Source organism: Carcharodon carcharias, chromosome 10 (genome assembly GCF_017639515.1).
Source record: "Carcharodon carcharias isolate sCarCar2 chromosome 10, sCarCar2.pri, whole genome shotgun sequence".
NCBI lineage: Eukaryota > Metazoa > Chordata > Chondrichthyes > Lamniformes > Lamnidae > Carcharodon > Carcharodon carcharias.
In genome coordinates, this window is record NC_054476.1 from 35,432,329 (window position 1) to 35,454,909 (window position 22,581).

The 22,581-nt window shown below is 42.8% G+C and overlaps 1 protein-coding gene across 3 annotated transcripts in view; it reads left to right on the forward strand.

Moving 5' to 3' along the window:
- si:ch211-266k8.4 (TBC1 domain family member whacked) overlaps positions 1 to 22,581 on the forward strand; it is a 144,226-nt gene that overhangs the window by 55,348 nt on the left and 66,297 nt on the right. For all 3 annotated transcript variants that reach the window (XR_005944258.1, XM_041197990.1, XM_041197991.1), the window contains exon 9: positions 9,051 to 9,168. Coding sequence is in view for 2 of the 3 variants with exons in the window: in XM_041197990.1 (XP_041053924.1) it covers positions 9,051 to 9,168 (118 nt within the window). In the remaining variant the exon portion in view is untranslated. The remainder of the gene's footprint in view (positions 1 to 9,050; positions 9,169 to 22,581) is intronic.

Below are 22,581 nucleotides of genomic sequence, written 5' to 3' on the forward strand. Positions count from 1 at the left end.
GCTTTGCCTCACATCTTATTAGTTGTAAACATTACGCCATCCTTTTGAAAATCAAACAACATTTTCACTCACATAAAAATGCAAATTTCCTTCACACCCTATCTGTGGAACCCCCATCCTAGTTTACCCCACTCCATTTCAAAAGTCTGCTTTACACCTAATTCTTGATAATTTCAATCTTGTAGTCTATGCATCTCTAGTCTAATTAAGTCACACAGATTAAACCATCCACACTCACACCGATAAGCCTACAATAATATTATGAAAAATATGATAGTTTCATGACAATTGTATCCAATTCTGGGCACCGCATTTTAGGAAAGATGTGAAGGCTTTGGAGAGGATGCAGAAAATATTAACGAGAATGGTTCCAGAGTCAGAAACTTCGGTTGCATGGATAGACTGGAGAAGCCGAGTTTGATTTTCTTTGAGCAAAGAAGGTTGAAAGGAGACCTAATAGAGATGTTCAAATCTGGCAAAATAGATAGAAACTGTTCCCACTGGCAGAAGGGTTGAGTACCAGAGGACACTGGTTTAAGAATCTGAGGAGACATGAGGAAAAACGTTTTAATGCATCAAGTGGTTAGGATCTAGAATGCACTGCCTGAGAGATTGTTGGAGGCAGATTCAATTGTGGCTTTTAAATCTGATTCTTGCACATCATCACTCACCTCACCATTTAAAACTCCAGGAATTATGCTTTTTGCAAATGTTTGGAAAGTAACCTCCTGTTGGACTGTTGCTTTTGTGATTAATTAGAGTTGAAGTACTTGCGACTTCAAGAATGCCTTTTTTGAATGATTTAGTTTTGGCTGAGTTTCCTCTGGTTTCAGTTGTTGATACCTCATTCAGGTGGGCTGTAAGGACTCAGTTCCAGGATCTAATACAAAAGCAAAATACTGCAGATTCTGGAAATATGCATGTGTAGACATATATACATCCATGATGTTTGCAATTACATGCCCCATATGTAATCTTTATTTATCTTAATATCAAAGCCAATATTCCTGTTTATATTATGTTAGTTTTTGTTCTTGATCTGTTTTGAAAACATATCATTAAAAAAAATTATGAATTATTACACTGGCAATTTACAAGGCTTCACAATTAAGACTTCATAGTTCATATAAGACTTAGGTGCTTTTAATTATCAAATTTGCTTAAATGTACTCTTTTAAAAAATGAAGGCCGCAGAGGTCCATTTTTGTTCAAATTTCAGCTACATAGTATTACAAAACCTCTCAGACATATACTTAATGCATTTTAATTTTATCTCTCAGAAAAACCTCTTGGTTTTGGCTGACTTTCCTCTGGTTTCAGTGGCTGATTCCTCATCCAGATGGGCTGTAAGGACTCAGTTCCAGGATCTAATACAAAAGCAAAATACTGCAGATGCTGGAAATCTGAAATAAAAACAAAAAGTGCTAGAAATACTCAACAGGTCAGGTAGCACCTGTGGAGAGAGAAACTGCATTAATGTTTCAGGTTGATGACCTTATATCAGTTCAGTGAGAGAGAGAGCACTGGGTGGACTGACACCACAATGAACTGAGCAGTTCAAAAGGTGTCCAACATCCACCTTTTCAAGGGCAACTAGGGATGGTCAGTAAATCTGACCTTGCCAGCGCTGCTCAAATCCCTTGAACAAATTAAAACAATGGATCCTTTCACCCACCTCCAATATTCTCCCTCCACCTGGACCCCTCCCTCTGGATTCTTACCTTCTCTTGATCTTTTCATTGAGAACTGTCGGCGCGACATTAATCGTCTCAATTTCTCTGCTCCTCTCACCCATTCTAATCTCTCTCTCTCAACTTACTGCACTCCATTCTCTCAGGTCCAACCCTGACATTGTCATCAAACCCGCTGACAAGGGTGGTGCTGTTGTTGTCTGGCGCACTGACCTCTACCTCACGGAGGCTGAGCGTCAACTCGCAGACACTTCCTCCTACCTCTCCCTAGACCATGACCCCACCACTGAACATCAAGCCATTGTTTCCAGGACTGTCACTGACCGCATCTCCTCTGGGGATCTTCCTCCCACAGCTTCCAACCTGATAGTCGCCCAACCTCGGACGGCCCGCTTCTACCTCCTACCCAAAATCCACAAACAGAACTGTCCCGGTAGACCAATTGTGTCAGCTTGCTCCTGCCCCACAGTACTCATTTCTCATTATCTTGACTCCCTTCTCTCTCCCCTTGTCCAGTCCCTTCCCACCTACATCCGTGATTCCTCTTACACCTTACGTCACATCAACAATTTCCAGTTCCCTGGCCCCATTTTTCCTCTTCACCATGGATGTCCAATCCCTCTACACCTCCATCCCCCACCAGGATGGTCTGAGGGCCCTTAGCTTCTTCCTCGAACAGAGGCCTGAACAATCCCCTTCCACCACTACTCTCCTCCGTCTGGCTGAACTTGTTCTCACACTGAACAATTTCTCCTTCAACTCCTCTCACTTCCTCCAAATAAAAGGTGTGGCTATGGGTACCTGCATGGGCCCCAGCTATGGGGTATGTGGAACATTCCTTGTTCCAGTCCTACAACTCCCTTCCACAACTCTTTCTCTGGTAAATCGATGATTACTTCGGTGCTGCTTCATGTTCTCGTCAGGACTTGGAAAAATTTATTAATTTTGCTTCCAATCTCCACCCCTCCATCATTTTCACGTGGTCCATCTCTGACATTTCCCTTCCCTTCCTTGACCTCTCTGTCTCAATCTCTGGTGATAGACTGTCCACCAATATCCATTACAAGCCTACCGACTCCCAAAGCTACCTCGACAACAGCTCCTCACACCCCGCTTCCTGTAAGGACTCCATCCCATTCTCTCAGTTCCTTCGCCTCCGTCGCATATGTTCCGATGATGCTACCTTCAAAAACAGTTCCTCTGACATGTCCTCCTTCTTCCTTAACCGAGGTTTTCCACCCACGGTCGTTGACAGGGCCCTCAACCGTGTCCAGCCCATCTCCCGCGCATCCGCTCTCATGCCGTCTCCTCCATCCCAGAAACATGATAGGGTCCCCCTTGTCCTCACTTATCACCCCACCAGCCTCCGCATTCAAAGGATTATCCTCCGCCATTTCCGCCAACTCTAGCATGATGCCACCACCAAACACATCTTCCTTTCCGCCCCCCCCCCCCCGTGGCATTCCGTAGGGATCGTTCCCTCCGGGACACCCTGGTCCACTCCTCCATCACCCCCTACTCCTCAAACCCCACCTATGGCACCACCCCATGCCCATGCAAAAGATGTAACACCTGCCCCTTCACTTCCTCTCTCCTCACCGTCAACGGCCCAAACACTCCTTTCAAGTGAAGCAGCATTTCACTTGCATTTCCCCCAACTTAGTCTACTGTATTCGTTGCTCCCAATGTGGTCTCCTCTACATTAGAGAGACCAAACGTAAACTGGGCGACTGCTTTGCAGAACACCTGCGGTCTGTCCGCAAAAATGACCCAAACCTCCCTGTCGCTTGCCATTTTAACATTCCACCCTGCTCTCTTGCCCACATGTCTGTCCTTGGCTTGCTGCATTGTTCCAGTGAAGCCCAACGCAAACTGAAGGAACAACACCTCATCTTCCGACTAGGCACTTTACAGCCTTCCGGACTGAATATTGAATTCAACAACTTTAGGTCTTGAACTCCCTCCTCCATCCCCACCCCCTTTCTGTTTCTTCCCCCTTCCTTCTGTTTTTTCCAATAAATTATATAGATTTTTCTTTTCCTACCTATTTCCATTACTTTTAAATATTTTTAAATCTTTTATGCTCCCCCCACCCCCACTAGAGCTATACCTTGAGTGCCCTACCATCCATTCTTAATTAGCACATTCGTTTAGATAATATCACCAACTTCAACACCTATGTGTTCTATTGTTCTGTTGTCTGTGACATCTTTTGATGATCTGCTTCTATCACTGCTTGCTTGTCCCTACAACCACACCACCCCCCCACCTCCACTTCTCTCCCCCCCCCCCCCCCCCCCCACATACACACACCTTAAACCAGCTTATATTTCACCCCTTCCTTGGATTCACCTCGTTCTGTTGAAGGGACATGAGGACTCGAAATGTCAACTCTTTTCTTCTCCTCCGATGCTGCCAGACCTGCTGAGTTTTTCCAGGTAATTCTGTTTTTGTTTTGGATTTCCAGCATCTGGAGTTTTTTCTTTTTAAAACAATGTGTGTCTGTGTCATGTCTGAGTGTTTCAAAGAGAGAGACAGAGAGAAATAGGTTTATATTTAGTATATTTTTAGAGAAAAAATTATTCATAAAATATCTAAAAGAACATTGCACTTTCTGCAATGGCCATTTTGAAATGTATTGCAATGATATTCAACTTCCCTATATAGAACAATTTGCACTCTGAGGTGCCTCAATACTATATACATTCAATGTCCAGCATAGAGCCCAAGGGGTACAATGCATTTTCCAGCCCCTCGGTGCAAAATGGCTGAAAAGCCTTAGACGGTGGCCTTTACCCATTGTGCCTTTGTGGCGGCTGTCCCAAGCTTTATTGTGTCCTTCAGCACGTAATCCTGGACCTTGGAATGTGCCAGTCCATAACACGTGGTCGTGCACAACTTTTGGCACTGGAATGTTGTTATTCATTTACGGATGTGTGTGTTGCTGGATAGACCAGCATTTATTGCCCATTCCTAACCAGCCTTGAGAAGGTGGTGGTGAGCTGCTTTCTTGAACTGCTGCAGTTGTGTGGTGTAGGTACATCTATGGTGCTGTTAGGGAGAGAGAGTTCCAGGATTTTGATCCAGCAACAGTGAAGGAATGGTGATATATTTCCAAGTCAGGATGGTGAGTGGCTTGGAGGGGAACCTCTAAGCAGTGATGTTCCTATGTATCTTTGCCCTTGTCCTTAACGATGGTAGCGGTCATGGATTTGGAAGGTGCTGCCTAAGGAGGCTTGATGAGTTCCTGCAGTGCATCTTGTAGATGGTATACATGCTTGCTACTGTTTGTCGTTGGTGGAGGAATTGAATGTTTGTAGAAGGGGTGCCAGTCAAGCGGGCTGCTTTGTCCTGGATGGTATCAAGCATCTGGAGTGTTGTGGGAGCTGCACTCATCCAGGCAAGTGGAGAGTATTCCATCACACTCCTGACTTGTGCCTTGTTGATAGTGGACGGGCTTTGGGGAGTTAGGAGGTGAGTTGCTTGCCACATGGTTCCTAGCCTCTGACCTGCTCTTGTAGCTGCAGTGTTTATGTGGCTAGTCCAATTCAGTTTCTGGTCAACGGTAACACCACGATGTTGATAGTGGGGGATTCAACGATGGTAATGCCATTGAATGTCATGGGGCGATGGTTAGATTTTCTCTTGTTGGAGATGGTCATTGCCTGGCACTTGTGTGGCGCAAATGTTATTTGCAACTTGTCAGCCCAAGCCTGGATATTGTCCAGGTGTTGCATTTGGATGTGGACTATCTCAGTATCTGAGGAGTTGGGATTGGTGCTGAATATTATGCAATCATCAGTGAACATCCACACTTAAGACCTCATGATGGAAGGAAGGTCTTTGATGAAACAGCTGAAGATGGTTGGGCCTAGGACACTACCCTGAGGAACTTCTGCAGTGATATCATGGAACTGAGATGATTGACCTCCAATAATCACAACCAGCTTCCTAACTGAGCATCAGTGAGCAGTTGCGGGCAGACCAAAGTGCGTCTTTCATCAGGTTGATGATCCTCCAGCAGCAGTTGATATTTGTTCCTGGGTATAGCCTGTAGAGCAGAGAGTCCTGTGCCATGGAGCTTCTCGGGACGAACCTCAATAAAAACCATTGCATCTCTTTACAGGCCGCCTTTGCAAAGACACATTCCAGAAGGAGGTGTGCAACAGTCCCTTCCCCACCAAAGCCACATTCAGGGAAATGTGCAATGGTATAGAGACTTCGGGTGTGCATGAAGGCTCACCGCCAGCCAAGCTATGTCTTGGTGCTTGTTGGAAAGTTCTGGCGATGAGGCATTCTGCCATATTACTTTGACAGTCTGCTCAAGGAACCATCCAATAGGATCTACCATCTCTTTTTCCTGGAAGGCCTCAAGGACGTTACGTGCAGACCACCACCTGATGGACTTGTGGTCAAAGGTGTATTTCTGCATTAATGTTTCCACAAGGGACAAGTGATATGGCACAATCCAACTGATTGGAGTGTTCCACAGCAATGTAGCCAGACCCATCCTTCACAACACCAGGGACAGGTAGAAGCTCAGCACAAAGTGACACTTGGTATTTGTGTACCAAGGACATACGCACAGCTGGTGCAGCCACATACAAAGGTGGCCATCAGGATGAAGGTAACATTGGGTACTTTTTTTCTCCCCTCTATCCAGAGTTTTATGTATGGTGTCCCTATGGACATGATCCATCTTTGACCTCCCAGATAAAGTAGAAGGAGGCTTGGGTGACTGCTGAGATGCGGGATCGGGTATGGGCCACATACATGAACACCAAGAGTACTTCACACCTGATGACCAGGTTCTGAACTGCAATGGAGAGGGAACATTGTTCCCATATGCCTAGTTTTTACCTCACCTTGCTAGACGTTCCTCCTAGTTTTTGGCGCATGCCCCGGCCTCTCTGAACCATATCCCCAGCACCATCAGGTAGTCTGGTCTGAAAAAGGATAATACTTAATTGTTAAGCCCTCAATGGTGAACAGCCTTTTGGTGCTCACTATAGACTCGATCATGAAGATAGAACCAAATTTGTCATGCTGACTATGGAACAGTGTCCCAGCAGTACCTTCGGAAGAGGAACAGAAAGGGGGAAGGCAGCAAATTACCTATTTCACTCAAAGATATTGAACTTACTACACACATTCAAAGCTTACTTTAAGCAATTTTGCATGAGCATTTCCAGATCCATTATCCTCACCTCATCTATTGGCATAACCTCCTATTCTTTTCTCTCCTTTGTACTTGCCTAACTTTCCCTTAAATGCATCTAGTGTAATTGCCTCAACCATTCCCTCACTCTGGGTCAAGAAGCTTCTCCTGAATTCCCTATTTTATTTATTGATATCTATCTTATGACCTGAGTAGTAAGGTACATTATCAGTACATATTGGTAAAGGGTGGACAAGGTTCCTGGCAAACACAGAAGATCGTGACCATTGCTTCTTATTTCTCTCCGTTTATACAACAGTGGCAGAGTTAAACTCTAACCCTCAGCAACGCACTACTCTGGACCCAATGATGTTGTGCAAGAGGTTTTGAAGCTGAAGACATTTACCTGTAAATCTGATCCACAGAAAACAAGCTGAAAGCAACACTGACATTAATTTGCTCAAGATTTGGAAAGAGCAGTGCATCAACAGTTGTCAAAACACAACACTTCCTAAGGAGACTGTGAAGCTGGATCATGGGGAAAAATCCAGTTGCTGGAGAATGGCCAACATCAATGCCAGATTCTGCTGATTCTGCATCAACTGTAGTTGCAATGTACAATATTAACAAAACAGAATTGAGAGGCTATACTTATCAGGGAAGTTTGAACAGGTTGGGGTTCTTTTCTCTAGAAAAGAGAAAACTGGAAGGTGACCTGATAGAGGTCTTCAAAATTATAGAAGAGTTTTTTAGGATACATATAGGAAAGATGTTTCCACTTGTTACATGGGATCAGAACTCAGGGCCATAAATATAAGATAGCCACTAATAAATCCAACAGGTAATTCTGGAAAAAACCCACCCATAGTGTATTGTGAATGTGGAACTCACTACCTCAAGGAGTGGTTGAGGCAAATAGCTTAGGTGCATTTAGAGTGAAGCTGGATAAACACAAGGAGGATAGGAACAGAAGGATATGCTAGTTGGGTGAGATGAAGAGTGGTGGGAGGAATCCTGTGTGGAGCATAAACACTGGAGTGGAACAGTTGGACTGAATAGCCTGTTTCTGTGCTGTTAATTTGTAACACTCCATGACAATCTTCTCGTAGGTGGTCCCAATTTTGAAATTTTCAAACCCCAGCCTCAACAACCTTTTGCAGGGAGAGAGTTCCAGATTTCCACTGCCTTTTATGTGAAAAGGTGCTTCCTGATTTCACTCCTGAATACCTGGCTCTAATTTTTAACATCGTCCCCTTGTAAAGACATTGGTGTTTGGAAAAAATATCTTTTTGCACAGTGAGTGGGTAGAATGTGGATTTTGGAAAGAAACAACAATATTAAAGACCATGAAGGTGAGCAAGAAAATGTGGAAGAAACACGGCCACAGACTTGGCAGCTCGCACATGCTGTTTGTTCTGAAATGTTCTTTAGCATTATTGTTTTTGTGGGGATGGAGTCACAACTCTTACTGAGGGAGGTTGCTTGCAGGGGAAGAGGTTCTGATGAGGAACATCTCAGAATCAAAGGAGGTGGCCATTCAACCCATCAGGGCTATGTTGGCCCTTTGAAAGAACTATACCATGAATACAATGCTCTTTGCCTGTAGTCCTGCAAAACTTTTCTGTTTAAGTATTTATCCAATTCCCTTTTGAAAGTTGCTATTGAATCTGCTTCTTTTGCCCTTTCAGGTAACATGTTTCAGATCATAACTCAATATATTTTTTTTAAAAATAAAAAAATCTCCTCATCTCTTTCCCCACCCCCACCCCACACCATCACCCACTTTCACCCCTGGCTTAGCAAACTTTTCTTAGTTGTCCAAAGTATTCCACAGAAGTGAAGAAGTTTTGAGTGCAACTACCTTATAAACATTTCCTTGAACCGAGTTTCATTGTGTGGTCTCTTTTTAAAATATTTCCAGAATTTAGGCAGCCCAACAGTTACAGAACTTGATTGAACATGAAATCACATTGCAAATTGAACAAAAAGGACCACCAATATATTACTGCATTTCAATTCCATGTGGATTAATGTCATATTTAATAATCATTCAGGTGGTTCCACCAAGTTTTGTGGAGTGGGACCTTAACCCAAAATCCTCTAACTCAGAGGCAAACATGGCTGAGGCTGAGAGGAGGGAGGGAAGATGATTTTATCAGTAATAATTCAAACTAAATAATGTTTCCTTCTTCCTCCTCCAGGTATCAATGTAATATTCAGCACAGGCCTGTGTATTCTGCAGCTACTGGAACCTCGGCTCCTCAATATGTCTGATGTCTCTGTTCTCCTACCCACCCTGCTCAGGATTCCTGTCGATGTGTATGTACAATGATTGCCAAAACTGTACCATTATCACTCATTAGTACATCTGCCTGGGCACACGGGCAGCGCGGTGTTTCAAGACCTGGCCACCTGGGGGGTTGAAAGTTCACTGCACCAAATAATGAGTTTAGTTGTTTGGGTCAGTTTGTGAGCTGGTAGCAGAAAGTGATCATAAAGCTGCTGTTTATTTTTTTTAAAAACAAAACTACTAATTCACTAATGCCTTCCAGATTAAGGGGACCTGTAGTGCCGGGTCTGTCTAGTTTGCAAGCACCTGGGCTGGAACTGCATCGACCATATAAATAATTGTAGTTATAAAAGCAGGAGAGAGGCTAGAAATTCTGCAACAAGTAACTCATGTCCTGACTGCCCAAAGCCTGTCCATCTACAGGGCAATAGTCAAAACTGTGGTGGAAGACACTCCACTTGACTGGATGAGTGCATCTCCAACAAGACTCGAAGCTCAACACAATCCAGGACACAGCAGCCTGCTTGCTTAGTATCCCATCCACCACTTTAAACATTCATTCCTTCCACAACTGATGCACAGTGGCAGCAGTGTGTACCATCTACAAGATGCATATGCAGCAACTTGACAAGGGTCCTTTGACAGGACCTTCCAAATCAGCAATCTCCACCATCTGGAAGGGCAAGAGCAGCAGATGCATGGGAACACCTCCATCTTCAGGTTCCCTTCTAAGTTGCACATCATCATCCTGACTTAGAACTATATCACTGTTTCTTCACTGTCCTGGAACTCCCTAACAACAATGCATGTACCTACACCACATAAACTGCATTGGTTCAAGAAGATGGCTCACCAACACCTTCACGAATGCAATTAACAATGGGCAACAAATACTGACCTTGTCAGTGATGTACATCCCATGTAAAAAATTTAAAAAAGAGAGAACTCCAGTCCCATGCTTCCTGACTGACTCCTGATGCCTTCCAAATATAGAAACACTTCTCAGGAAACTTGGGAATGGTTAATAAAAGCAGCCTTTCCATTGTCACCTATACCCCGAGAATACTGTTTTTTGGGAGAAAAAAAATCAGGCCTGCCTGTAATGACACCACAAGTCTTGGTGATGATGGAGATGATTAAATAATCTTCCCTTTAATCACACCTAAAGACTGTATCCTGACTGGGATTGGCTTTCTGCACACCTTTCTCCACTCACTGCATTTCATTGGTGAATAATCCTGCTCTACTTTGAAGAAGTTGCTGTAGTTTTGGTCATGAGTTCTGTTTGCTGTAGTTCATGGAGACTCCTGTTAAGTTAATGCTGTAAACTATTTGCTGTAGGTTGTAGAGATGCTGTTTAAACAGTTTATTTGTTGAGTAAATGGACTGTTTCCTTAAGAGTCCTGCCATAAGTTCCATCTCATCTACAACTCATTGGCTGGCGCAGTAGTGTCAATATTCATTCTTGTTTAAAAAGAAATGCCTTTGGGTTGCAGAAACTGTAGATGTATCCTGTTAGTAAATATATCTCCTCTATAAAGGTAATTACTAATGATTAGTGCAGTTATATTTCAGTGTGAACGCTGGCTCAGTGGAAGCACTCCCACCCCTTAGTCAGAACGTCATGGGTCCAAGTCTCACCCCATAATCCATGCTGACATTCCCAGTGCAGTAATGAGTGAGTGCTGCACTGTTGGAGGTGCTATTATTAAACCGAGGCCCTGTCTTCTGCCTCAGGTGGATGTTTAAGAATCCAAGGCATAATTTCAAAAAACAGCAGGGAAATCTCCCCAGTATCCTGGGCTGATATCGACCCTCAGCCAACATTAATTTAAAAAGAAACAAATTATCCGGCCATTTATGTCATAGCTGTTTGTGGGAGCATGCTGTGCATTACTTGGCTGCCTCATTTCCTACATTACAACTAGTGACTACACTTCCAAAAGTAAAGCACTTTGGGACAAACTTGAGTGGTAATTTACATTCCTGAGGTTCATGCATGGGAGGCAAATGCACGTCAGAAATCCAGGAGGTCACTCACTGCGTGAAATCTCCAACTGTTAATTTCAGCCTCACCATGAACAGTATGGACAATAGATTGACAATGCTGGCAAGGCCTATATGCCAAGAAAAAACCTGTTTTTTAAAAAATTGATGTCTGCCAGAATCTCCAGCATATAAACACTCCAACTGGAAAATTACACCTTGCACATTCAGGCCAAATCAAAATCCCTTCACCCATGGGACTGATCATGTCAGTGTCCTGATAATGTCGTGTCACCAGATGGTTCCTATCAGCAATTGTTCATGTGCTTAAGGATGTTTTTTTTGACCATCGACAGTGCATCTTTCCCAGGTCTCCAGAGAATGCGGGTTTTTACTAAACAATTTTAGTTGCCAAAAGTTATTTCCTATTACCCATGGTTTTAGCTACTCTTCTGTTAACAGAATCTGCTACTGCTGATGAGTGAAAATTTCTGCTGAGAATTATTGCACCCTCATACTCCTCATAACTTACAGCAAATTTTGGTTTTGCTGTTTCATTTTTAACGTAGTACTATTTTCTCCACTCACTCACCATACTCTCACTCTCATGCGCCTCACGCACCACACTGACACATTTCTTTCATCCATTTATTCATTCACTCACAAACATCATTCATTCTCTTGCTCACTCACTCACTCACACGCTCTCGCTCGCACACTTTTACTTGCTCACTCACTCTGTTTCACTTGCTCGCTCATTTTCTCTCACTTTCACTCAGTCACTCGCGCTCACTCACGCTCACTCTCACTCTTGCTTGCGCTTTCACTCTCTTTCGATCGCTCATTTGCTTGCTCACCAATGCTCGCTCGGTGTTTTGCTCACTCGCCCACTCTCACACATGCACACATTCACTTTCACTTGCCCAGTCAATCTTTCACTCCCTCACTCACTTTCATTTGTTCACTCAATCTTTCGCTCCTTTGCTCACTTTCACGCTCACTCTTTCACTTGTGCTCTCACGCTCTCTCTTGTGCTCACTCTTTCGCTCACCCATACACTTTCACATACTCACCAAATGATGAGAGACTTGGAAATGTTAGTCGGAGACACTTGGATATCCTTGTGGATGAATCACAGAAATTTAACAGGTAGGAGTCCTATCTGACAATGGCTTTCAAGTTTCACAGGTATAATTATCATCAGCAAGGCACACTCCTATGAACCCTCTCTTTCTTGGGTTATGACAATTCTGATGGTGTAGCTTTCCAGAGTCCCTTTTCAACTGACCAATCAATAACACTTCAGTTCACTGTTTGACCACTAACACACTGCTCTTTAATCTCTCCAAGCTATTCACAGAGCTTTCCAGGTTTTAGCTCGCAGAGTGCCTCCAAGAGCTCCTTTCTCATTTTCTGCTAAAGAAATTGATCCCTCCCTAAGAGGGATTTGCTGTTCCTCCTCACAAGAATTCTGTGTTTCTTTCTCTGTCTGTCTGCTTTCTCTGTGTCTGCATTTGTGTGCCGACCACCTTCATCTTCCAGCTCTCCTGTTTGCAGATCTCCTTTTGTGTCTTTACAGCAGTAGCTTCTTTGTCTGTCTTCTCTTGTCTGCCCATTGATTTTTTTTCTTAACTTCTTTCATTTTGGGAATGCTTCCAGTTCAAGGGTTGCCAGGTCACGTGGACCAGACTTTACAATTATCATCCAAGAAAATTACAATTGATCCCTTACAATTTATGAAAACTTTTAAAAGTATTAAAATATTTTCAAACACAAAAACAATTACAGACTCTAAAGACCTTCTAAAGAAATTACAAATTTTCATTACTGCTCTACTTCCAGGTCAAAAGTTCCTATTTCTTATGTTCACACACTCACATACAATATAGTGTTAGTTTCTCTTAGCTTTTCCCCTCTTGCATTTCCTTCTCATATGGATAGGCCTGAAAAGAATATTGTATCAGTTGATTTCACACTTTTGACTGAGTGCCAAAACAAATGGATTGATGGGGGTGGTGGGTGATATAGAGCAGCTGTATACATTGGAAGGTGAACAAGTGACAAGTCTTCAAAGTCATTTGATAGTTTTGGCACAGTCCCAAGTCCAACTGTTTTCTGAACACTTTGTATAGAACGAAGGTGAGACAAAGGACAGCTGGACCTTGGAATCTCAAATCGAAAGCTGCAAGGATTTAGCCCTCCCATCTGCCTAACTCTTGCACCTGCAACCTGTCCGAATCTCAACTACAGAAGATGAATTCTGATCATATGGTCTCGCAGCAGGATTCTATTTTGCAACCTACTGTGCAACAAATTTGCCTTTTGATGATTATTAGGTGATATTCTTTACTTTCAGCTCCATTTTAAGGGAAAATTACAATTTATTTCATTTATATAGAACCTTTCCCATCTTCGGGAACTCTCGAAGCATTTCACAGCCAATGAACAATGTTTTGAAGAGCAGTCATTGTTGAGTATTTCCCTTTTTTCTACAATGTTTACAAGCTAGCAGAAACTCCCAACACAAAGGCGAATTATTGTAGATGTTGGAAATGTGAAATAAAAACAGAAATTATGCAAATACTCAGGTCAGGCAGCATCCATGGAGAGAGAAACAGAGTTAATATTTCAGTCCACTGACTTCTCACTAGGGCTGGAAGAAATTAGAGATGTCACAGGTCCTAAGCAAGTACAAAGACAGGGAAGGGGTGAAGATGAAGGGATGGAAAGAACAAAGGAAAGGTCTGTCATAGCAAAGGTAGTGGAGATTAAACAATGGTGAAAGGCAAATGAAGATGGTAATGAGACCCCAGGGACATCTCCCTGTTCCTCTTCAAAATAGTAGCCTTGGGACCTTTTGCGTCCACTTGAGAGGGAAGACAGTGCCTCACTTTAACGTCACATCTGAAATATGGCACCTTAGACAGCGCAGCACTCCCTCAGTACTGCACTGGAGTGTCAGCCTAGACTTTTGGGTCCCACGATCTGGAACCCACAATCTTCTGACTCAGAGGTGCGAGTGCTTAAAAATGAAACCACAGCTGATATTCAACAGCTGTTCCCTCCTGTATCCTCCAGTGCTCTAAACAAATCCTCCTGGGAATCCACCCTGCCTTCTGCTCCTCTCATTATCTCAAACACCCCACCCCTCACCACTTCCTTATCCCCCAACTAATTTGTTCGACACAGCTTCTGGTCATTATTTCGAAGAAGAGCAGGGAAGTTCTCCCTGTTGTCCTTGACCAATATTTATCCCTTGATAACAATAAACATCACAAAATTAGATTACCTGGTCATTATCACATTGGTGTTGTGGGAGCTTCTTGTGCACAAATTGGCTGTTGTTTTCATATGTTAACAACATTGACTGCACTTCAAAAGTGCTTCATTGGCTATAAATCATTTTGGGACATCCTGTGGTCATGAAAGCTGCTTTATAAGTATAAATCTTTAGTTTAACATATCTGTGACGAAGGCTTATAGAGGTAAAATGGGGGACAAGGCAATGGAGAGATTTGTAATTGAGCTCCTTTTATTAAATCCATCTATTTTGGCAAATGGAATCAATGGAGCTGGGCAAGGAGCAGTGAGCAGGGTTGATTGAAATGGGCATTACATTCAACATGTTCTCATTCGATAGACTGTAACAAGATTACAATGCTTAAAGTTCTGTCTGTAATATATGACAATCTTGCATCAGCCTCCACTTCCCTTATCAATTGCCCACTATAAATTCCAAATGGTCACATTTGTAAGGCAAACTGCCTATGTAAATATGTCATGCTGTAGTCATATCCTTCTGCCATTGGCCACCATCTCCTAATGCTGCAAACAGCTCTACTTTCCAAATTGCCATAGGGCAGAATATTGCCGTCGGTGTGCAGGGGCGGGCCCGACACACCAACGTGTAAAATGACGCGAGATTACATCGGGCATGCACCCCGACGTCATCGCACGTCATTTCAATATTTTGTTTGGCAGGCACGCGCCAGAGGCGGCTGCACGCCTGCTGAACTGTCAATGGTCTATTAAGGCCATTAAAAAAGTAATTTACCTTATTAACGACACTGCCCGTCCAACCTTAAGCGGCCTTCGAGTTTTTCAAGAAACCTCATCCACAGGCGGGATGAGGTCTCCTGAAGGTTTTACAAAATAATTAAATGAATTTTGCTAAATTCACAAATGTGTCCCAGCTCATGTGACACTGTCGCATGAAGGGACATGTTCAAATAATTTTTTTTACTGTATTTATAAAACGTTTTATTATCAGCATCATCTCCCTGAGTCGGCTCCATGCCTCAAGGAGATTGCTGCATTCTTTCACACACATGTACAAAAGAGCACAGACTCCAACTCTCTCTCCTCTCCCCTGCTTGCACAGTTAGTGCTGAACACTACTGGGCGCGCGTTATGCTGGGCGGGCCTTAATTGGTCTGCGTAAAATGGTGAAGCGCAGCCGATCGTGGGCGGCAATCGGCTCTGTGCCTGACCGCGCCCGCTCCCGAACAGCCTGCCCGTCATAGGAAAAATTCACTGCATAGTTTTTTTTTTGACTATTACATAAATTCAACAACAGAATCTATGACTTTGAAATGTTCATGTGTGTGGATGATGTCAGGAAGCACTTCGTCGCAAATGGTAGTGAAAATCTAGAACTTTTCTTCCCCCAAAAAAGCTTTGGACACTGGGTGGGGTGATGGGGTCAAATGAAAAGTTCAAAACTGATATGGAATCAAGGCAGTAGATGGAGATAAAACATAAATCAGCCATGATCTAATTGAATAGTGCTATAGGCTCAAGAGATTGAATGTCGTCATCCTCTTCATAAAATGACAGCCATTGTTCTTCACTTTTGTGTTCAAATCTTCCTATGTTACTCACACTCCCTTTCCCCTGTCATCTACACTGGACCTTTCCTTCCTGTTTGCAACACCATGGAAAATCAGCTAGTAGCGCAATAAATGTGCGAGGTATGTGGTTTTTATAAGTTAGAAGTTTCTAAAGTCCTATTTTTATAGCTTTCATCAGGGAAAGTCAAAGAGTAAGTATTTCTACCAATGCAGTGTCAAAAAAATGACTTGAGTAGCTTGAAATCTGGAAGGGGAAGGGTTCGGGTTCCTTCAGTACTTAGATTAAAGGAGTGAAGAACAATTAGTAAAGAGCAGAGGAATTGTTTTATACAAAGGTAATGGACCGTACTGGACTCCCTTTTGTTCCAGGCAAAGTTTAAATAATGGGACAGAACCTGCTGTCGCAGGGCACCTAATGATGTCTACCATTATTTAAACTTGCCCCTTCAGCTGGAAAAAAGTTCTTGCCTAGAAAGTTGCTGAAAGTGCGAACTGAGAAAGAAGGCATCTGGGGCCTGAGTGATCAGGGCCAAACGAGACTAACCAATGAGTTGTAAATATTGAGGAAAGAACCAGGAAGGACAGAGAAAGAGGGTGAATTCAATATTAAATCAGCTTCAGAAAGAGAGGGAAAGAGATTGGATGAAGGGAGAAAGATAAAAGAGACAGGAAAAGTAAGAAAAAAAATTACATTTTTAAATTTTGCCTGAAAGATTCAAAAGTTAGATGCCATGTTTGTAATAATTAATTTTTAGTGTCAAAGAGATTGATTGGCAGTAATTAACATTAAACATGTCATCAAAAATGTACTTCTAATGACAAGGCTTAACTTTAAAAACATAAAATGTTGGAAGCATTCAGCAGATCAGACAGCATCTGCAGAGAGAGGAACAGAGTTAACATTTCCGTGGTGAGTCTAATGGGTTGCAATTCAGGGAGCAACTTTTGGATATCTGTGTTTAACCAGGCACCTCCCTGCCTGTTGTCACTGAATTATACATACATGAATAACGGGGTGCATCATTAGCCTCGTCATTATTGTGAGTGCAAGATCTGGCCCAGTCGGTTCAAACTGGGCTCTGTGACGAGAATGCATGAGAACCACTGACATCCTAACTTCTATTTATTGCCACATTCCTGTTGGTTTAGATTTTATTTCTATTGTTGCACAAGAATTAAAATTAAATTTCCTTTGGATGCCTGACATTGTCTTTAATAAAAATGAGATTGGGTCCCAGGATAACTGTGGATTTCATGGAAACGTAGTAATATTTGCAGTATGAATATGAAGGTGCCCAAGAATGGATTATTTATTTAAAAGGGTTGGGGGCGGTGTTATAGCATGCATTGGTGGGAACTGGTAACTTTAGAATTCTCTACCTCAGAGGTTTTGTGAATGTTCAAGTTGAGTTTCTTCAAGACAGACATCAAAAGAATTTTGGGTACTAAGGGAATTAAGGGAAATGGGGTATTGCAGGAAAGTGGAGTTGAGGTTGAAGAGCAGCCATAATCCTGTTGATCTGGCAGAACTGGTTCAAAGGGCCAAATGGCTTACTCCAACTCCTATTTCTTATGTTTCCAAAAGACTCTACCACTGGGTCTTTTCCTCACCTCATGCCTGGGCCTGCTATGGACTAATTGAAAAGAGATTGATCACTGTAATTATTCAATAACTCTATTATCATTGTATTATGTAGCCACCAGGATGGTGGAAGGCAAACTAGATGGACTTTGGTCTTTGTTCCAGCAATTCCCAGGGGTGGGTGAATATTTTCAACTTCATTTCCCACACCGCAACACTGCGGAGCTTTGTGTCAAACTTTAAATTCTGAAATTGTAGGGCATACTGTGGAAATTAGAAAAAGTAATGAATTTTTGCATAGGCTACAGTATACATAACTCCCAAGGTTAATAACTGTCACAGTTGGTGCAGACCTTTAAAGTTGTTCTTGTAGTCCGTGTAAAACTGATATATAAAAAAAATTGCAAGTGCATGAAAGGAGTAAGCACTAATCTGTAAGGGTGTTTTCTTTTTTTTTGAATTCCCTTTCGTGTTAAAACTAACAAACTCTCAAAGTGAAGTGACCCCCTTTGAATGGAGTAGCTCTGTTTGAGTAAGCTTCAGAAGTCTCCTTGTTCAGTCATCATCCTTCTCATCTGCAGCCGCAGGACCTTCTGCCATTAATCTCACACCACAGCCTTTTGAAAGATCAAATTGAACAGGGACTGATGTTTGCACTTACCTGTCAAGAGGGTTCAGGGATGTTTGCATTAGGGAGCTTGATATAGTCGTGGTTTCACTTAATAGGGAGGGGAGGGAGAGATGTAGCTATGGAAACAGTGCCAATGCCCCTATTTTGGCATCTGCCTGGAGGCATCTTACAATGTAATAGTTAAGGAGGCCTCTGCTTTCACTGATTAGGCCCATCTTTCACCTTTCTGCCCTAGTGAGCATAACTTCATGACTTCACTACCCAAGAATTAAGCACCCTACACAAAGCACTTTCACAGTCGATTGTCAAAAGCCAAATTTAAACAACTGTTCTCATAGAATGACTCTGATTTACTTTCTGACCCCACTTTTTTGAATACTCCACTCGTTTTGCCTCTCGTAAATTTCTTTGACATCACTTGGGGGCTTGTTTTTTAGACACAGATTTTTTGAGATGGCTCTTAGTTCAAACTTTTTCCTTCAAGCTAAACAGCTTGAAGCTAAAGACACTCCCAATGGCTTGTGACAGCCAGAGAAATGGAGTATGGTCTTGTCTTTCGCAATCAACAAAGTCTGAGCCTTAATATTTCTGAAGTAAAACACCAGTACTTGGATTTTTCAGTGAAGTAGAGTCCAAATACACTGTAATTGTAATCATTAAGGGCTGTCATAAAAGAAAGACTTGCATTTCTATGGCATCTTTCCCGACATCCAGACATTCTAAAGTGTTTTATAGCTAATAACATACTTTTGAAGGACAATCACTGCTATAATGTAGGAAACGTGGCAGCCAATTTGTGCACAGCAAGCTCCCGCATACAGTCATGTGATAATTATCAAAAAACCTTCTTTAGTGATATTAGTTGGGGGATAAATATTGGAGAATTCCCCTGCTCTTCAAAATAGTGTCCATGGGATCTTTCACATCCATCTCAGGGCAGATAGGAGCCTCCATTTAACAAATAATTTGAAAAGTGGCAGAGTTCAAACATATACCTACATTCAGACAGTCACTAAAGAACAGCTTAAAAATAATTCTGCAGATGGTTAAAATTCCTTGATGTTGCCAGTAAACAGTGCACTTTGACTTTCTTTTAACTAAATAAGTCACTTAATATGTTGCAAGTATTAAATTGCAGTTGGTGAGAGTACTGTATCAAAACAGGATTGTTGGCAATGGAGACCTGGAAATTGGAACTGGGAATCTTGTGGTAGTTTCCACCCACTCTTTGACATGTAACAGAACTGACACCCTGGCATTCATTTATTCTTGAGCTGGCCTGTCATTACAAAATCATTTTTCTTACATAGAATTTTACAGCACAGAAGCAGCCCATTCAGCCCATCTGGTCCATGACAGTGTTTATGGTCTACATGAGCCTCCTCCCACCCCTACTTCATCTAGCCCTACCAGTATATTGTTCTATTCCTTTCACCCTCATACATTTTTTCTAGCTTCCCTCAAATACATCTATGCTGTTTGCCTCAATTCCTTTCTGTGGTAGTGAGTTCCATATTCTAATCACTGTCTGGATAAAGAAGTTTCATCTTAATTTCCTGTAGGATTTTTTAGTGACCATCCATGCACCCCCCCCACACCCCCCCCGCCCCCCAACCCAAGTGAAAACATCATTTCTGTGGAATGTATTGACAGAATTCACTGAAATATAAACTTAACCATGGATATCACATGTACATAATTCTGATTTAAGATCATTATGAAGGATTCCAATTCTGGCCTCTTGAGCTCCATCATTGTAAACCATGCCTTTAGCTATCTGTTTTCTAAGCTGTGAAATTTCCTCCCTGACTATATCTGCCTCTCTGGCCTTCTGCCCTCCTTTAAGATGCTCTTTAAAATTCATCTCTTTGACCAAACTTTTGACCACCTGTTCCAAAGTCTCTTCAGGTAATTCGGTTTCGAATTTTATTTGATAACTATGTTATGAAGCACTTTGAGACATTTTACTAGTTAAAGATGCTATAGAAATACAAGGAGTTGTTGTTGTTGAAGGACCATAGTCTTAATTCAAATGGAAGAAGGGACTTGTGTATGCATAGGACCTTTGAATGCAACGTAGGCAAGTGAAGCATATGGGTTGACCACAGAAAGGTCCACAAGCAACAAAGACCAAATGACCAGTTAATCAGTTTTGGGAGTTGACTGATTTTAGCCAGCACCCTCCGAGAACTGATTGTTGCTGCTGCTCAAAGAGTGGCATGGGATTTCATATGACAATCTGAAATGCAGTGAGATTGGGAATTGAGGGATGGATGTTAGCCAACATACAGGGAGAATTCACTGTGCTTCTACAAAAACAGAAGTGCCTTTTGGTTTATTGCATCTAACTGAATAGGTAGGTTAGACCTCCAACAATGCAGTGTTCCCTTAATCCTTCACTGGAGTTCTCAAGTCCTGGATCAGGTCTTGAACGCACGATCTTCTGACTGCAAGGCGAGGGTGCTAAGCTCATTAGAAGTGAATCCAGAAGAAGGTGTTGTGAGAACACTGCTGCCAAAGACTATGGCTCAGATCATCCAAGTAGTGGAAATGATTGTTGGACTACCTACCGCTGTGATCAAAAATTCTCCCTACCTGACACTGCTACGTATTTCTTCCTGGACTTTCCAAGCCCGGTTTCCATAGAAACATGCAGCGTCATTCAAGAAATTCCATCTGGTCATAGTGGAGTCAGGGGAAGACAGGATCCTCCCTATTTTTATGGCATTAACCACCGTATGGTAAGTTTAAAGGTCCAGTTTGAATGTTAATGAGTGGGTGAGTGAATAGGTGATTAGATGAGTGAGTGAATGGATAGGAGATGAGGTGGGCAGCTGGATAGGTTGGTGAGGTGCGTAAGTTGGTAGGGGGTAAGTGGGTCAGATAAGTAAGGGGGTGAGGTGGGTAAGTGAATAAGGGTCAAGTTGGGTCAGGAGGGGTAGTCAGGTCCTGGGGATAATCGGGTCAGGTTTCAGGGTAGTCTGGTCTGGTCGGGTCAGGCGAGTAGTCGGGGTGGGGGTGTAGTCAGGCCATGGGGGTAGCCGGTACCAGTTGGAGTTTGGGTGGGGGGTGTAGTCAGGTGATTGGGGGTTGGTCAAGTCGAGTCGGTTGTATTCGGGTTGAGTCGGCAGGTGGTAGTCGGGGTGATTGGAGGGTCAATTTTAGAGTTACCCAGGTGTTAGACTAGGGCCGGGATTTTCCGGCCCTGTCCAGGGCAGGACCCGCCGTGGGCGAGGCGGGGCCCCAGCCAGAAGTCCATTGACTTGCAGTGGGACCAGACAATCCCAGCAGCAGGTAGGTGCGGAAAATCCCGCCCTAGGTTTTAATCTGTCTAAAATTTCCAAGGTAAGTCACATGGAACTGTCTGAGGTTTCTGACTCTAACTCAGAGTTGGAGGCATTTGCAAAGGGTCCCGGAGAGCCAGAGAATTGCCTATCAGAAGTTGAAACTTCCCAGGCCATTCCCACATAGATACATGTATCAGAACTTCCACAGGATCCCAAAGTGCATCTCAGTTGTACATTGGTCCCTGACAATATGGAGACTGGAAGATTTGGCCCTATGGATGCAACATTGATGGAGGTGCATATAAGGTGGAGAAATATATGGTAAGTAAGCGGTAAAGAGAAAGATGGAGAATTGGTTCTGAAAAGATGGAGCTGCCAAGCTTGGTAAAATGGCAAAGCAGGGTGATGGGCCAAATGGCCAACGCCTCTTCCTCTATGGATGTCTTATGGAAAACCAGCTTCCTATTTTAAACAGTTATCAAGGCACTATACTAAAAATTAGAAAGATAAACAGACTGGTATTTCTTTCATGCCTTTCACAACCTCAGAACATCCCAAAGCATTTTACAGCCAATGAAGTAACTTTTGAAGGGTAATCATTATAATGCAGGAAAACACAGCAAGCTCTCACAAATGACAATGGGATAAATGATTAGATCATCTGTGTCGGTGCTGTTGGATGAGGGATAAATATCGATCAGAAAGACCAATCGATAATTCTCTTCCTATCCTGCCCCCTTCCCCCCACTCCTCAGCCCCATCCACCCATCCCATGGTTTAATGGCCTAGATTTTGCTGAAGCAAAGCAACACCTGGTGTTCTCCATTAGTTAAACATTTTCCTCGCCCTTCAGTATGAGATTCCTTTGTACCATGATGTGCTGGGAGCATGAACTGTTAATGGCGCAACATGGACAATGGGGTACCTAAGACTTCAGTGAACGTCTATGTCCTTCACTAATAAGTTTTAAGGATTTAGAAAGAAACAGAGGAATGAAGGAGAAGGAAAATGGGTGAAAAAGAGTCTAATCAGGTACAAAAAGAAAAATAGAGAAGAAAGAAAGATTGGGTTAAGGCGGAGAGAAAAAGAAGCAGGAGGAGAAAGCC